Raw genomic sequence first — 16,021 nt, forward strand, 5'->3', positions numbered from 1 at the left:
ACTCTTCCTTGCCGCTGTTGCGGATGGAGAGGAGATGCCTTTGGTCCAGAGGCTTCTGCCTTTCTTCGAACCTACAAGGATGGCAGGACCCAGGATGCTGCCTTCTCCACCCACTGTGAGCAGGGGCCACCCAGCCTCTGGTTTAGTGAACAGGAAGTGGGGAGAGGCAGCTTCATACAAAAGCCAGGCAGGAAACACCAAAGCTGGGCTCAACAGAAGCGAGTCTGCTGTGGACGGGTGTGGCAGTTCAGCCGCCTTCCCCAGGCCCGCACCTCACATTTCACCACCTGCAGGGTCTCGGGAGCTGGCTCTTGATGCAGGGCAACAGCGAGTGCCTTGTCCTCTTGCCTCCTTGCAGCCTTGAGGCCCATGCGGCTCTGGTTAAGTCTGGGAGGCCAGGTCAGGTTTGTCCAGATTTTCAGTAGGTTGCAGAAACTCCTAGTCCTACTAGGAAGCCTGGGAAAACATTTGGCTTTGAAGTGAGAAACCCGAATTGAATGATGACCCACTCTGTCTCTAACTGGTGAACTTGCCCGTCTCTGGTGAGATTCGGCGAGAGGTACAAGAAGCAGAGAAGTACCTGTGCTGGGAGAAGTCAGAAGTAGATGGGTTGCTGGTCGCCTGGCAACAAGGCCTACCCATACAGAGTGAGCCTGCCAGGGCTGTTGGCTTCCCCTGCCTGGCTGGGCTCACTTCCCTGCCTCTCCCCTCATGACTGTCCCACAGGACTTTGAAGAGGAAATCGAGCAGCATGAAGCGCCTGTCCCCCGCTCCACAGCTGGGCCCCTCCTCTGACTCTCACACCTCCTACTACAGCGAGTCTGTGGTTCGGGAGTCCTACATCGGCAGCCCCCGGGCCGCATCCCTCGCCAGGAGTGCCCTCCTGGATGACCGGCTACACAGTGAGCCATACTGGAGTAAGTACCCCAGACCCCCTCCTGAAACCTGGGCTCCAAGTTCCTTCCCTCTCAGTGTTCCCAAGAAGCCCTTCTCGGGATGCTTCTCGGAGCACCCCTCAGCCCCAGGTGGAGGCTGTGGGAGCTCAACAGAGCCCGTCCCCTGCCAGGTGGGGACCTGCGGGGAAGGAGGAGGAGAGGCACAGGCGGCTCGGAAAGCAGCAAAGCCAATGGGCTCACCACTGAGAGCAAGGTCTCAGAGGACTTTTTCGGCTCTTCTTCGGGCTACTCTTCAGAGGATGACTTCGCAGGTAGGTGCTGCCTCACTAGCTCATGCGAGTGGACTGAGGACAAGGGGCACGGAGACAGAGTGAGATGACCTCACCACTCACCATAGCTTCCCTGAGAGCTGGGGACGGAGCATTGGGGTAGAGAATTAGTCTAACAAACATGTAACCTGGGCAGTTCTCTCCCCCTCTCTCTCTCCCTCTCTCTCTCTCTCTCTCTCTCCCTCTCTCTCTCTCTCGTGGTGTGTGTTTGAGTGTGTGTTCACACATGTACACACCTTACTGGGTGTCTGCACCAACACTGTCCATCCTTCCCCAAGCAGTCCCTCACCTTGGACTTTGTGTGTCTGTAGAATCCTCTTCCACTAGTCTGTGAGTGACCCAGAACCACATCACTGTGTTTTGGGCAGTTTAATCTGGGACTCAAGCATGGTCAATACTCAGTAATTTCTGTTACATGCAGGAGTGATCCCTTGTCTGGTTCTAAGCAACTGCCTAGAGACTGTCAGCAAGGAGGGGTACAACAGGGAACTAAAACGTCAGGGCCTGGGGACGTGACTCAAGGCACAGTGCTCTAGCAAGCACAGGTCCTAGATTCAGTCCCCAGCACCAGGAAAAGATGTTGGAGAGTCCCCATCTATCAGTTCACACACATGCCTTGAGCTACTGTGTGCTGGGCCAGTCTGGTACTCTGGGAAGAGGATGAGAGACTCCAGCTCAAGCAGAAGTCAGTTCGTCTCCTTCCCTTCCCTGTAGGTTACACGGACTCCAGCCAGCACGGCTCAGGGTCAGGGTTGAGGAGTGCAGCGTCTCGGGCGGGCTCATTTGTCTGGACCCTGGTCACTTTCCCAGGTGGGTACTCGCTGTGTGCTAGGCCACTTCCACGCTTCTTATTGTGTCTGCTTGGGCACCCAGGCTACAGAGTCGGGAGGGCTTGTTGTAGAATAATCACTGAGAACCAAGAGCTGTGGGAAGGGCCTAGCAGGTTTGAGCAGGAGCCATTGCAGAACAGGTTGGGATATATGACTGGGCTGGTGGACTTGGAGAGGGGTCACTGTGGAGTGGGACAAACGGGGCCTGGCAAGGGGTGGGCAGGGGAGTGCAGAGATGGGGAGAGCATAGTGTGCTGAATACGGCTAACCTTAGGCTTAATGGCCACCTTTCAGGCCGGCTCTTTGGTCTTCTCTACTGGTGGGTTGGCACCACCTGGTACCGCCTCACGACTGCTGCCTCCCTCCTGGACGTCTTCGTCTTGACCAGGTGAGTGAGACTCCAGACTTGATGATGAATCAGAAAGACCTAGCACCACAGGGCTTGATAGAGCAGCCGCGCCTGAATGTGCTCCACCGTTCCCTGGAGATTCCCAGTCTAGGGTAGCTTCTGGCATAGGCAGGTTTCCCTTCCTAGTTAATAACTCAAGGTTTATACTCACTTGGGCCCTTCCTAAGAACCAAGGGCCACCCAGCCCAGCCACTTTCAGCCCAGAGAGAAAGGGTGGCTTTGCTCCCAGTGGCAAACTCTGAGGCACTAATTCAAAAGTGGGGTAGAAAGTCCTGACTCCTTAGGCCTGTGACAGGCTACATTCCAGAGGTTCCTGCTCATGGTCAGAAGCCATGAAGAGGCATTGTCTGAGGATGTTGTGGGGTTGGTTATTCCTCAAATTCTCGAACCAGCAGAACAGAGGCTTAGGGCCATGTCCTTTGGGTGGAGAAGAAAGGCTAGACCAGGAGGTCAGGGCACTTCTAGCCAAGTCCAGGTCATGGAGTATGGCTAAGTGCTGCTGGAAAGAGGGATGGTCACCAAAGAACCTGAGAGAATGAAGAATCAGTCAGGAGAACTGAGAGTCTGAAGCCAGCCTGAGCTACACGGGGAGTCCAGGTCTGCCTGGGCTACCTATCAAGACCCTATCTCAAAAATATATGTGTGGTGAGGGTGGGGAGGCTAGAGAGATGGCTCAGTGGTTAAGAGCACTGGCTGCTCTTCCAGAGGACCTGAGTTCGATTCCTAGCACCCACATGGTAGCTGACAACAGCCTATAACTTAGTTCCAGGGGATACAACAGCCTCTTCTGGACTCTAAGGGTACCTACACTCACCTGCACATATGTCTACACACACACACACACACACACACAGAATTGAAAACAAGTTTTAAAATTTATAGAGCCAAAATTCCCCTACTCTTAGGACCTACGGGTACAGTTCTAGTGAACTAGCCTGGCCCTAATCCCATGGGAAGCTCGAGGGTACTTGTTTTAAGTCTACTTTAGAATTCTAGAAGTGTCCCAAGGGACTGAGTGGAGCATGGAGGCCCAGATCCCACATGCTGATGTCTGCCTTCTTCTGTCCTCCCGAGGTCCAGGCACTTCTCACTGAACCTGAAGACTTTTCTGTGGTTCCTCCTGTTCCTGCTGCTCCTGACTGGTCTGACCTATGGTGAGCAGGGGTGGAAGAAAGGGAAGACAGAGGCAGGTACAGGTGTGACCGTCGCTGGGCTAACAGTGCTCGAGGGGTAGGTGTGACAGTCGCTGGGCTAACAGTGCTCCAGGGGTAGGTGTGAAGTTACTGGGCTAACAGTGCTCCTGGGGTAGGTGTGACCGTCGCTGGGCTAACAGTGATTCAGGGGTAGGTGTGGCAGTTGCTGTGCTAACAGGAATCCAGTGGACCAGATCATTGGCAGAGCCCTGCCTGATTTTTCCACTCTCCCCAACTCCACCCTACTGTCCCAGGCTGTCCTGTCTGAGGGCACCCCAGGGCTGAGGGGACGTGTCTCATCTGACCTTGCTCTTGCTGTGGTACAGAGTGTCTCTGGGAGGAACACGCCCCTGGACAGCCACTCTGTGGGTAGCAAGCAGGAACTCTGAGCTATTATTAGGAGCAGCTATTTTCCCTCTATTCCAAATCAGGACAGAGTCTGTGCAAGGGGAATGTTTTTACAAGATCAAGTGAAACCTTTGGCTGCCTTGAACCAGAAGCCGTGAAACAGCGAAAAAAGAACTGGCTGGGACACGAAGAGCTGCTTACCCACAGCTCTGCCCCATTCTGCCTGTCACAGGACCTTGTCATCTTTGCCTTGTGTATTCCTCTTCTCATTGGACAGCTAGTTCACTGAGTTTCCGGTTTCATGTGATTTGGCTGTGTATCCCAGGCTCACTTTCAGTGACTGCAGGAGCTTGTAGAGAGTTGGTTTTATCTGTGTAGCCCTGGCTGTCCAGTAACTCTCTGAAGAACAGGCTGGCCTTGAACTCCTGGGTGCTGGGATTAAAGGAGGGCCACTACCACCACCACCACTGCCCGGTGTACTTTTATTAATAAGAAGGCATTTTTTCCAAATGTTGGTTTCCTTTTTGTTTCCTGTTACAAGAACAACTTGTTCATACCTAGTGGAAACTGGGCATCACCCTTAAAATAATAACCATTTTATTACTCACAACAACATGGTGCTAGTCCCGCCGGCACTTTCCCAGGTACTGAGCACAGCTCCAGCTGAGCTTCTCCATTTCCTCCTGGGGTTGACAGCTGGTGTCACAGTCAGAGCTCATGGAGGTGCCAGAGGAGTGTGTGGTGGTGGTGTCTGCACAACCTGCTGACTGTGGGTGCTCCTTCCCTTCCCTGCTCAAGGCTGATAACTAAGTGGCAAACACGACATTTTTCAGGCTCTCTGTTTCTCTGTGGCTGCAGCCTTGGACCCTGATCCTGGGATGCTGCGTTCTCTCGTGTGATGCTCACTGTCAGCAACCCATGGAGCTAGGGAGCTGCTAAGCCCACTCACAAGTGGCCCCTTGAGCCATTTAACCCTTCTTCTGGACAGTCAGCCAGTGGTGGTTGTTGTCACGGCTCCCCAGGGCACTGTGCACTGAGACAGCCAGGGTTACCTCAGGGCTGGGCTCCACCCCTAGAAATCTGGAGCTGATAAAGGAAGGAAGGTGCTTTCACACGAGTTTCACTGTCTGCAGAAAGAGCGAAGGAACGTGTGTGTGTCTGTGAGCACTGAGTGCGCTGTGAGGTCATGAGGTGTCATTTCCACGCCTGGGAGAGCTGGACTCACAGTGAATGACACAGGCTGCATGACAGATTCTAAGCAGCACTCTCTCCCTGTGCCTAGGTGCTTGGTATTTTTACCCCTTCGGGCTGCATACACTGCAACCCACCTTGGCCTCCTGGTGGGCAGCAAAGGAGAGCAGGAGGCAACCGGAGGTGTGGGAATCCAGAGATGCCTCCCTACACTCCCAGGTGAGTCCACAGGGCTGAGGGTGGTGGGCGAACTCCAGCCTGCCTTTGCAGGGGGCACCCCAGCCCTCACAAAGCCACAGAACTACAAAACCCTTTCCCCTAAACACAACTCAAGGTATGTTTGTGCTCAGAAAGCAGAAGGAAGGGGTGGCAAACGGTTTTGTTGCCTTTCAATGTGATTTCTCCATATTGCCACGGCTTCTGTGTGTAACATCCTCATAAGGTACCTCCTACTCCTCTCCCAACTTAAACTTGTGACTTAAGACTGCAAGTTTGTAGTAGCTGTGGTCTGGAGGTCCCTTCTGGGCTGAACCAGGACAGGTGGTGCTGGTGGGACAGCAGGCCTAGGCCTTCACAGGGACAGCTGCTCCCAGGTGCTCTTTGTTCGCCTATCAGGCTAGCCTGGGCTTCCTCCCCTGGCAGCTCAGCTGTGTTCTAGGAGGGGGGAAACAAGCCAGATGAGAGCCGGGCGATGGTGGCACAAGCCTTTAATCCCAGCACTTGGGAAGCAGAGGCAGGTGGATCTCTGTGAGTTCGAGACCAGCCTGGTCTACAGAGCTAGTTCCAGGACAGACTCCAAAGCCACAGAGAAACCCTGTCTTGAAAAACCCAAAAAAGAAAAAAACAAAACAAAACAAGCCAGATGAGATAGGACCTGGAGAAGCAAGTATCAAGGACAGACCAGATGCAAGGAGAGGGAAGCCCCTCCAGCAGGCGACCTGCTGGGCCACTCTGCAGAGGCTGCAGACAGGGAGTGAGAGACGGTGGTCAGTTTATAATCTGCTCAGGTGTTAAGATGGGGCGGGCCCAGGCTGTGCTCTTCAGGGGCCTGCAGTCAGTTGTGGTAACAAGTGAACCAAATAGGCAAATAACCAGAATGCAATAGAAATACAGGGCACTCAAAACTCTGTCCCAGGGCTAGGGGGGCTGGCTCAGTGCACAATACACTTGCTGTGTGAGTATCAGACCTGAGTTCAGATCCCCAGTATGGCTAGTACACACCTATAACCCTAGTGCTGGGACGGGGTGGAGTCAGATGGATCTCAAGGGCTTGTTGGCCAATAAGGCCAGCTGAAATGACATATCTAATGTCAACTTCTGGCCTCCCGTGGTGCACAAGCTAGTACACTTCACATACATGTGTACACACATGCATACACACATGAGCATGGCACACACACACATGAATCTCTTTGTCTCAGCAGGGCATGGTGGCTCACATCTGGCACTTGGGAGGCTAAGGCAGGAGAATCACTGTGAATTTGCAGTTAGCCTGGGCTACATGGTAAACTACAGGACAGTCTAGACTAAGAGTAAGACCCTTTCCCAAGAAAACAAACGCTGGGCGGTGGTGATGCATGCCTTTAATCCCAGCACTCGGGAGGCAGGGGCAGGTGGAGCTCTGTGAGTTCGAAGCCAGCCTGGTCTACAAAACTAGTTCCAGGACAGACTCCAAAGCTACCAAAAAACCCTGTCTCAAAAAGCAAACAAACAAGCAAAAAACCAATCAAAACAAACAAAAAAAGCAGAAAAGAAAACAAACATCCCCCCCAAAAAAAACTCTTTGTCCTCGAGTGATTTGAATTTTGCTTGTATCTGCTGAGTTAACCTTGCCACATATTCCAGCATGGACCTTTTCATGAATATGATCTTATTTCTTAAAATGATGGCATCTCCTGTCATCTGCAAACTCCTTTTAACATTAATCTTTAAGCGACCAGGAGCGGCTCTGTCTTAGGCCACTTTGCATGTGGAAAGGAGAAGTAAAGCAGCAGAGCTTGGCCTGGCTTCTGCCAGTGTGAAGACAGCAGTGGAGACAGCGGGTTTGGATAGGTGATGGCAGGGGCGGGGGAGGGCAGGCTAGGAATGGCATTCTGTGCTTGTTACTTTTTGAGTCATGCGAGCATATGTTTAAAACAGAATTTCTAAGACCGGAGACCTCTGCCCCAAAGTCCTTTACTCTTTAAGGGTTGGTTGTCAGATTGCATTTTGTAATTTCTCTTGGCAAAGATTTTGTTGTTTGGTGAACAACAGTTTTCAAAATTTGTGACACAGTATCAGATGTCAGCCTTGATCCAAATGGCTGCTACTACATCTCTGCAGGACATTGATTTAAATGAGGACAATGCAGAGCTTTCAAACCATTCCTTCTTGATGTAGTTATCTATGGAAGAGCAAAAGCACTGGAAAGCCAAAGGCTACCCCTCCCGACCTTATACAGCTCATGGGGTGTATATACATATATACGTATATACATACACACACACACACACACACATACAGTTCACGGGCTGCCCAGCTGGATATGATGGGAACTATGTTTAGGAGCTTTGGGCCCAGCTCCTGAAGTGTATGTCCTGTATCTCCTGGCACGTGCTGCAGTTACTAGCCATGCCCCAGCTGTTTTTGCTTTTTTGTTTGTTTTTGTTTTTTCAAGCAGGAGTCTCACTAGACATCCCTGGCTGTCCTGGAACTCTCTCTGTAGACCAGGCTGGCCTTGAACCCACAGATATCCGCCTGCCTCTCTCTGCCTTACAAGTGCTGGGATTAAAGGTGTGCACTACTATGCCTCGTTGCCATGCCCCATCTGGGCTGAGTCAGGAGCCCCTTGAATTCTCCTCTTTCTGCCAGCTGTCTCAGTGGCCATCCCCAGGAAGCCTTGTGGTAGGCTCCCCTGGGCCCCCCCAACCTCTGTTCTTTCCCTCTGGCCCCACCAGGCTGAGCAGCGGATTCTCTCCCGGGTGCACTCCCTGGAGCGGCGCCTGGAAGCTCTTGCCTCTGAGTTTTCCTCCAACTGGCAGAAGGAGGCCATGCGGCTGGAACGCCTGGAGCTGCGGCAGGGGGCTACTGGTCACGGAGGCAGCAGTGGCCTGAGCCATGAGGATACCCTGTCTCTCCTGGAGGGGTTGGTGAACCGCCGTGAGGCTGCCTTGAAAGAGGACTTGCGCAGGGAGACTGTGGCTCGTATTCAGGTGAGAGAACAGCATTGCCGGGGTTTGGGGCTGCACATCCCCTGAGGGCGATGTCATAGAAAACCCTGAAAGTGCACATGTTGAGTGTAGGAAGCCCCACAGAGCATGAGGGAGACAGTCGTGTGTAATATAGCATTGCTTGCCAGGTACCCTGTCAAGGTGGGCATGATCCACCTTCCATGGTGGGAGTGCCCAGCATGGTGCCTGACACCAGTGAAGTGTTAGACACCAGGTGGTACCCCTTGTATTTCAGAGCCTTGTAGCATAAAGTCCCGTTATAATGTAATGAGCCCCTTTAGCTTCCAGTCACAAGTGTTCCTCCAAGGGCTGCTGTCAAACCTTAGTCTCTCAGGGCATGATGGTGCATGCCTTTAATCCCATCACTTAGGAGGCAGAGGCAGGTGGGTCTCTGAGTTTGAGACCAGCCAGGTCTACATACCAGAGTTCCAGGAGAACCAGGGCTACATAGAGAGACCCTGTCTAAAGCAAAGCAAACACAAAAGCCAGTTTCTTCCCCGTATCTGGTAGGAAGACCTGGCAACCCTGAGGGCAGAGCATCACCAAGACACGGAAGACCTCTTCAAGAAGATTGTCCAGGCCTCTCAGGTCAGTGGGCTAGGTGTGTAGGCCTGCGCTGAGGATCTCACCACACTCAGGTCTGTCCTTGGTCCTTCATGGATACTGCTGGGATGTTGCACAGAAGGGGAATGGTCTCGTGGCTTCTTTGGGGCTGCACTTGTTGCGCATGGATGCTCCACGGTGACCCCTGGGGATGTGTGCATGGGGCGAGGTGGTAGCTGTACCGGTGCATCTGTGCTCAGTGAACATGAATGTACCTAGGTGGAATGAGCCTGGTGAGGTCACACAACTTCTGCTGAAAGGGCTGGGAGGTCCCGAGGCAGGGATGGGATTAAGCATTAATGATGGGACACCCCCCCCCATACAGGACAGGTCCTCAGAAATGAAGAATCCTGTGTATTCTACATGCTAGGCAGTCACTCTGCCAACTGAGCTATGTCCACAGCTGAACTCTTCATTTCTTTCTTGTCTTTGTTCTTCTTCCTGCTCCCAGGAGTCCGAGGCTCGTGTCCAGCAGCTGAAGACAGAGTGGCAAAGGTAACAGCTGCCATGGCCAAGGCCTGTTCTGTCACCATTAGGGCTCTGCCTGGTCCCTTGGGGAAGGCTGGCAGAAACTTAGCTTAGGACCCTGCTGGCAGCCTCTAAGGTCCAGGGAAGATTGGTAAAGACTGGGGGTGGCAGGGCCAGGCACTGCAGAGAAACTGGAGCTGTGGGCTGGAATCTTCCATGTGCCTTATGTTCTTATGGCCAAGCAGTGAAGGCAGCGGAGGCTGCGGCACTGTTGTGTATTCCAAGCTTAGAGGGAATCAGAACAGAATTAGCTCTGAGACAGGCAAGCTAGTTCCCCAGCTCCTGTGCTGTGTTCTCCTGCAGACTCCAAGGGCAGCCCTGCTCCTTCACACACGCAGTGAGTGACAGGCACACACTTTATGAGGAGTCAGTCAGGGGGTCCTCTCCCTTCCTCAGCATAGCCTTACCTTACTTGCCTTCCTCTGGGGTTAGGATGACCCAGGAGGCCTTCCAGGAGAGCTCTGAGAAGGAGCTGGGACGGTTGGAAGCCCAGCTGGCCAGCCTGCGGCAAGAGCTGGCTGCCCTGACTTTGAGGCAGAACTCGGTGGCAGATGAAGTGGGACTGCTGCCACAGAAGATCCAGGCTGCCAGGGCTGATGTGAGTTGGAATTACCCAGAGTCTTGTGGAACATCCTCCCCTCTGAGACCACCCACCGGGACATGGGGTCTGTCAGCTGGGGCTGTAGCCCCAGTCTGTTGTCTGAGACCACCCACCTGGGGGCGGGTCCTTAGCCTGTTGTCTATAACCACCCGCCTGGGGGCAGAGGTGGGGGCAGTATCCTTGGGCTGTCTTGGAGGCACATTGCGCGCGTGGACTGCTGCAGACCTGGACTCTGGGGGGCAGTATTTGCCGTACTTAGCCAGTCTTCCCTAGAAGGTAGTCCCTGACCTCTGTAACCTCTCTCCCAGGGTCTCCTTCCCCTCCAGCTCTGCCTCCCTTAGTGACAGCCCACCAGCCCTGCCATCGCAGCCCCTGCCATTCCTGCAAGCTTCTCAGTGACCCTGCCTTTGTCCCTAGGTGGAATCCCAGTTCCCTGACTGGGTCAGTCAGTTCCTTCTCCAAGATAGGGGTGCCCGTAGCGGACTCCTGCAGAGAGACGAGCTGCATGCTCAGCTTCAGGAGCTGGAGAGCAAGATCCTTGTCAGCATGGCTGAAATGCAGGGCAAGTCAGCCAGGGAAGCTGCAGCTTCTCTAGGACAGACACTGCAGAAAGAAGGCGTGGTGGGGGTGACAGAGGAGGTAAGAACGACTACCCTCCCCACACACTGCTTTCTTCCCCGGAAGCTGTAGACCTCAACAGTCCTATGCTGCCAGCTCCTCATATGTTCTAGGACATAATGATGGACCCTCTGGTTAGAGGTTTGGGTGTTTGTTCTGGGCCAGGTGTGGGTGGTGGAGGTATACAAGACCTGTTTGGGTACCACTGTGCCCGTCTAGCAGGCCCAGTCATGGGTGTGCATGCAGTGTCTGTGCCCCATTCACATCACACCTGTCTCCCGGGGACATGTTTCAGCAAGTGCACCTGATCGTCAAGCAGGCCCTGCAGCGCTACAGCGAGGACCGTATTGGAATGGTAGACTACGCCCTGGAATCAGGAGGTGTGTGTCCTGCCTTCACCACTTTGCCTTACCTTGGTTCTTACAATGGCTAGGCCTCACGTCTGCCAGGCAGCACAGTGCTAAGCAGACAGCTCGAGGCCAGTACTGGACACCCAACGGGACTCCCACCCAAGGCCAGGGATGGCTGAGAGAAGCCATGAGGCACTGAGCGGCATTCCTGGCTGGAAGAGGCCTTGTGAATTTAGGCTAGAGCTAAGGGCTGGGTTTAAGGTCCTTACCCCCATGTTCTGTGAGGAGACAGGCAATGGCTCTTCAACCCTGGAACCCAGGAGCTTATTGGGCCTCTCCACTGAGAGTTTAAAGAAACTTTCTCTCCCGGGACAGGAGCCAGTGTTATCAGTACCCGGTGTTCTGAGACTTACGAGACAAAGACGGCCCTCCTCAGCCTCTTCGGCATCCCCTTGTGGTACCACTCACAGTCACCCCGAGTCATTCTCCAGGTGGGCACTCAGGGCTCAGTGCACTCTGAACACAGTGGGGGATGCCCCTCAGTCAGCCAGACCTGGTTTAAAGCCCCTTATCTAACATGCCTTTCACCTCCTCCAGCCAGATGTGCACCCGGGCAACTGCTGGGCCTTCCAGGGGCCTCAGGGCTTTGCTGTGGTCCGCCTCTCTGCTCGCATCCGCCCCACAGCTGTCACCTTAGAACATGTGCCCAAGGCCTTGTCACCCAACAGCACCATCTCCAGTGCTCCCAAGGACTTTGCCATCTTTGTGAGTACCTGGTCTGGGTGGGGGCAGAGGGGGTGTCTTTGCTGAGAATCACCTAAGGTGGCTCTGGCAGTGACGGGGTTAGTGCATTTGAAAGAGGAGAGCCAGGGTGAGACCTAGCCCTTCAGCTCAGCTGTCTGAGGCTGCAGTGAAGACACCAGGTGTGAGACTGGAGTAACCCCCGACTCCGCCCCACTCCTACTTGCTTTGCTACAGGGCTTTGATGAAGACCTGCAGCAGGAAGGGACACTTCTTGGCACGTTCGCCTATGACCAGGATGGGGACCCCATCCAGACCTTCTATTTCCAGGTACAGGATTGTGTGCTCATGGGCTGGAACCTCATCTCCCACACCCACCCCATCAATAGCAGCCATCTCCCGGCACTTGCACTGCCAGGCACAGGGCTCAGAGATCTCTTCCCATCCTGCCTCAGTTCAGGGTAAAGGGTAGAGATTGACTCTCCTGTCAATGACACAGAGATGGCAGCATTCAGGACTTCCTGAACAGGGGCTCTGCAGAAGTGAGTTTTACTAAAGAAGGGTTGTGACAAGGATGTGACACATGTTCAGGACAATCAGTGTGTAGTCAGCTAGAGTCTCAGGCAGGGCATGTGGCCTACAATAAGTGGGCATCCAATCTTCTACGCTTGATAGAGGCAGACCAGGTGCTACAGATGGAACTCAGTTTATTTTAATTCCTTGGTTGTTTTGTTATCATTGGTTGTTTTGTTTTTTTCTGGATGTGTGTATAAGTATTTTACTTGCATACAATGTGTGTGTGTGTGTGTGTGTGTGTACCATCTGTTTGCTTGGTGCCATAGGAGGTCAGAAGAAGGCTTTGGACACCCTATAACCAGAGTTATAATTAGAAGCTGCCATATGTGTGCTGGGAATTGAACCTGGATCACATGGAAGAGTAGCCAGTGCTCTTAACTGCTGGGCTAGCTCTTCAGCCCTATAACACTATGGCTTTTAAGCTAGACACACACCAGCAAAAAGCAAACCCTGTCCACAAGCCTCCTATGGAAGTTCTATGCATGATAATGCTAACCATGACTGGGAATGAATTCGTCAGTCTCAGATAAACTGTGCTGGTCCTTGGTACTCAGACTGTTCACATACAGCCCAAGGGCTGGCTCATGGGTAGTGGCCCCTAGAACCCTGAAGTCCCCCAGGGCCTTTGGCCTGGAAACTTTGTTCCAGGAAATACAAACCTTAGAAATGTAGGTTTTTTTTTGAACCCCCAGAGGGAGACATCTGGTCCCCCAAGCCCTTTCTGTTGGTGACATGTCAAGGGCCCAGTGACATTGAACCCTTCTTCTCCACTTAGGCCTCTAAGATGGCCACGTATCAAGTCGTGGAGCTTCGGATCCTGACCAACTGGGGCCACCCTGAGTACACGTGCATCTACCGCTTCCGGGTGCATGGAGAGCCTGCCCACTAGCCCTTTAAGACCTTGTGCCTGCTGCTAGCCGCCTGGGAAGCCCATCCTTCCCAGCATCTACCCCTGCTCTGAGAGTAGGTGTACAGCACCCCACCACTGCCCGCACATGCTTGATAGCGCTGACTTCAGGAGCAAGAACGAAGAGGCAGCATGTGTAGGATTCCCTGCATAACCAAGCAGCTTGAGGTTGCCAACAGGCTCCCATGCCTCTTAGTCCTCCCCCTAGAGCTAGGCGCCTGCCAGGGTGTACATATGTAGCATACTTTGGAGGTCTGGGAGTCAGGAAGTGAGACTATTTGGTGGAGGGACTGGCAGCAGGGAGCTCCTGGTAGGTGCCAAAGCCATGGGCACACTAAGCCAGAGCCCCAGGGAGGTGAGCTGGGGGTCTTGTGGCCTTTTAGGACAGTGCTCAGCACTATATAGTGGGAACTGGCTCTGGCAGGTACCCTGGCCCACAGGGCCCCTGGGGTTTCTTGTATCCTGGAGGGTACCAGCTCCTGTGTGCCTCTGAGGACTGCTGTCTGTGCCAACCTAGATCCCCAATGCTGGGGACCATTGCTTTTTCTCCTGATGTGGGGTGAGGGTCTACTTTGTACTTCATTCCTGCTGTATCCTGCCTGTGCTTCAGAGCAAGGTTTCCATTCCCCCAGGGGAGGACCTAGGCTGTCTTTGGGGCCATTCCATCAGGGTAGCCTAGAAGAGAGGGAAAATGACCTTGGGGGTTCTCCTGGTCTAGTGCCAATGGCCACAATGTGGTTCAAGGTTTCAGGTAGAGAGGTCACACTAGCCCACTCCCATCTAGTGAGGGCCCTGCCCACTCTAAAGCAGCTCCCTTGGGCTTTCAGCTCTTGCTTAGATTCTTTCTCTGTGGGGGCAGTTGGGTAGGGGCTGGGAGGGAGGCTGGCAGAAGTTACCTTGTGTGGGGAAGAGGAAGAGGCTTTTAGACTGAATGGCCCTGCTGTATTATGTATAGAATTCTCAAGGTCTGTTTTTATTTTTTGTTTTGTTTTTTTAAACTGAAAAGCTACAGGCTTGATTCCTAGCCCCATTCTGCGGGGCACCAGCTGTTACTCAGTTCCCAGTTCCTGGCCTCTGAGAGGGGCTTGGTCCTGGCCTACGGAAAGGGCCAAGGGGAGCTGCCAGGCAGGGGCAAGCAGAAGCCCTCTTAGGTGTTCTGAAGCCACAACCTGCACATCCCTGCCCTCAGGGCTTGTTTTGCGCTCTCTTGTCACAAATGCTGCACTTGTTGGTTCTTTTTTAAAACAAACAAAACAAAAAACCTCTCCGGACTGTAATTTATGCCTATGCAAAAAAAAAAAAATAAAGTATGCCCAGGATCAATGGATTATGTGTTTTGTTCTTTTCTGGTTACCACACAGCAACTCAGCTTAGACAAGGGACTGAATTCTTAGCTAAACCACTATACCCAAAGACTTAGTCCTAATGCCCAGAAACTCAGGCCTTTGGTTAAAAACTACTGGGATGAACTTGGAACCCCAGCTAAGGTTCACTGCAGTGTTTCTGGATTTGAGGGCTGGCAGGAGGGAGTGAGATGTCTTTGGGAGCTGTCATCAAGAGTAACATGAAGAAGGAGGATTTCCTTTTGTCTCTGCTTAAACATAGGCAGAGGGTCTCTGGCTTAAGGAGGTGTCTCCTGAAAGGGTCTGTTAGGATCTTCCAGGGCCTGGGGGACTGCTCAGGACTGAGGCGCCTCCTACTGACCATGGCATCTTGCCCAGAGCTGGTTCTTGCCTTGGCTGAGAAAATAAAAGCAGGAACTGGTCAGCAGGCAGGAGAGGGCACTGGCCGGAGTACAAGTTGGCCCAGAGCCCAGGGGCACGCTATGTACTCATTCTCTTCCACAAAACAGGTATTACTGGGCAGGAAGAGCCCTAACAAATAGTTCCATAATTGCCACACACCATCAGGGCTCAGTGCCTCTGCCACCTGAACACTCAAATCCTCTGGGCCTCTCATGGTCTGACCCTCACAAACTGTCTCCCTAACTCCCCAACTCTAGCCAAATGTACCCTGCACTGTGGCACATTCCTGTTACATCATCTCAGTGCCAGGCATCAGTGAGCCTTAATAGCTTCTGCAGGTGCTATGAGGACCTGACCACCTCCATCCCACCCACCTTACTGCCTCAGTCCTAGAAAAGATGCTGCACACGCAAATTGCACATACAGAAGGCCACGTCTTGCCCTCATGAGACCCATGGATTAGCAACTTTATTGGCTACAAATGTGATGTGGGAGTGTCATATCAATCTGTTGATTTCATTGATTAAGCAATGAAGAAACTGCTTGGCTGGCCCTCATAGGTTAAAACATAGGTGGGAGGAGTAAACAGAACAGAATGCTGGGAGGAAGAGGAAGTGAGCTCAGACTCGACAGCTCTGGGCTCTGGAGCAGAGACACCATGCTCCTGGCTCCCAGGCAGGCGCACGCGATGAAGCTCCAACCCAGGATGGAATAGGCTAGAATCTTCCCGAGAGTAAGCGCACCTAGGGGCGCTACACAGATGATTAGAAATGGGCTAAATTATTATGTGAGAATTAGCCTAGAAGAGGCTAGATAGAAATGGGCCAAGCAGTGTTTAAATGAATACAGTTTGTGTGTTGTTATTTCGGGCATAAGCTAGCAGGCGGCCGGGGTGCTGGGGACGTAGCCCCACCGCTCATATTACTACAAATACATGTTGAGGGATG

The 16,021-nt window shown here is 53.0% G+C and overlaps 1 protein-coding gene across 1 annotated transcript in view; it reads left to right on the plus strand.

Moving 5' to 3' along the window:
• Sun2 (Sad1 and UNC84 domain containing 2) overlaps positions 1-14,614 on the plus strand; it is a 17,497-nt gene extending 2,883 nt beyond the window's left edge. Inside the window, 16 exon segments of the mRNA XM_005354192.3 lie at positions 697-917; positions 1,067-1,207; positions 1,940-2,035; positions 2,350-2,443; positions 3,539-3,618; positions 5,288-5,415; positions 8,133-8,387; positions 8,916-8,993; positions 9,460-9,503; positions 9,969-10,134; positions 10,555-10,776; positions 11,051-11,135; positions 11,481-11,596; positions 11,703-11,870; positions 12,084-12,176; positions 13,198-14,614. Coding sequence (XP_005354249.1) covers positions 697-917; positions 1,067-1,207; positions 1,940-2,035; positions 2,350-2,443; positions 3,539-3,618; positions 5,288-5,415; positions 8,133-8,387; positions 8,916-8,993; positions 9,460-9,503; positions 9,969-10,134; positions 10,555-10,776; positions 11,051-11,135; positions 11,481-11,596; positions 11,703-11,870; positions 12,084-12,176; positions 13,198-13,311 — 2,101 coding nt within the window. The 3' untranslated portion in view covers positions 13,312-14,614.
• Positions 14,615-16,021: the final 1,407 nt, after the last annotated feature.

Source organism: Microtus ochrogaster, chromosome 15 (genome assembly GCF_000317375.1).
Source record: "Microtus ochrogaster isolate Prairie Vole_2 chromosome 15, MicOch1.0, whole genome shotgun sequence".
NCBI lineage: Eukaryota > Metazoa > Chordata > Mammalia > Rodentia > Cricetidae > Microtus > Microtus ochrogaster.